This window comes from Mandrillus leucophaeus, unplaced genomic scaffold (genome assembly GCF_000951045.1).
Source record: "Mandrillus leucophaeus isolate KB7577 unplaced genomic scaffold, Mleu.le_1.0 Scaffold13, whole genome shotgun sequence".
NCBI lineage: Eukaryota > Metazoa > Chordata > Mammalia > Primates > Cercopithecidae > Mandrillus > Mandrillus leucophaeus.
In genome coordinates, this window is record NW_012101254.1 from 8,218,658 (window position 1) to 8,220,002 (window position 1,345).

Genomic DNA, 1,345 nt, shown 5'->3' on the forward strand with positions numbered 1-1,345 from the left:
GGATCACGAGGTCAGGAGATCGAGACCATCCTGGCTAACATGGTGAAAACCCCATCTCTACTAAAAATACAAAAAATTAGCCGGGCATGGTGGCAGGCGCCTGTAGTCCCAGCTACTCGGGAGGCTGAGGCAGAAGAATGGCGTGAACCCGGGAGGCAGAGCTTGCAGTGAGCTGAGATCGCGCCACTGCATTCCAGCCTGAGCGACAGAGTGAGACTCTGTCTCAAAAAAAAAAAAAAAAAAGAGAAAGAAAGAAAGAAAGAAAAGGAGAGATGAAACCAAACTTAGAAAGCCCATAATTCCAATAACCCAGTGCGGATACTTCCTAACTTCTATGTAAACAACTAGCCTAGGTTGGGCCTCCTGTATTCTGTTTTAAATAATGTCTGGGTGTCAGTGGGACTGTACTTATTTTGGCATGAGAGGAGACTCTAGGCCATGGTGCCCCATTTCCCTCTTGCTATAGCTAGGCATCATAAAGGGTGATCTTCACACATGCTATGATAGAGTTCCGCTATCTAAATTCCATTTACAACAGTTCTTCAAGCAGTGTTTCTAATTCCAACCTATAGATTTACCACTTGCATCTGTATTTATGTCTATAATCCACAAATATACCATGGTATCTTATTTTGTACCAAGCTTTCTATATCTGACTAGCATCACAAATCTGTTTCCTATGGAAGGTGCTGGAGTTAATCTTATTCTAGACTGCATAGGCGGATCCTACTGGGAGAAGAATGTGAACTGCCTGGCTCTTGATGGTCGCTGGGTTCTCTATGGTCTGATGGGAGGAGCTGACATCAATGGGCCCCTGCTTTCAAAGCTACTTCATAAGCGAGGAAGTCTGATCACCAGTTTGCTGAGATCTAGGGACAATAAGGTGAGTAATGAATGAAAAGAAAACATGTGATTTAACCCAGAAAAGTGTGGTTCATTTACATTACCCCGAGAAAGGAAGCTCTACCTTAGGTTAGGAAGGTTAGTTTCTATGAAGAAATCTCCCCCTCTGAAGATAAATAGGGAACCCGATTTCAGAGAACTGATTCAGATTGGTCGATAGAGGCTTCAGTATCATGAAAAGAAGTGTACTTGGTGCTTCATGCGCTATCTGAACATTCTAATAGAATGAACAAAGCACTGACCATATTAGGAAGTATTTCGAGTAGTTCCAAGACTTTGTTTTCAAAGGCAGAATTCATCTCAGTGTGTTAAGAAAGACTCTTAAGTGAGTAAAAAATAAGTAAGCCTTGGCCTTCAACAGATTATAGGTTCCGTGCCGGGCACAGTGGCACTTGCCTGTAGTCCCAGGTACTTGGAAGGCTGAGGTGAAGGATTGCTTGAG

The 1,345-nt window shown here is 43.1% G+C and overlaps 1 protein-coding gene across 1 annotated transcript in view; it reads left to right on the forward strand.

Annotated features, from left to right (window-relative positions):
• The window catches only part of LOC105534040 (quinone oxidoreductase PIG3-like), an 8,806-nt gene that overhangs the window by 5,437 nt on the left and 2,024 nt on the right, over nt 1-1,345 (forward strand). Inside the window, exon 4 of the mRNA XM_011972713.1 lies at nt 687-883. Within this exon, the coding sequence (XP_011828103.1) occupies nt 687-883 (197 nt within the window). The remainder of the gene's footprint in view (nt 1-686; nt 884-1,345) is intronic.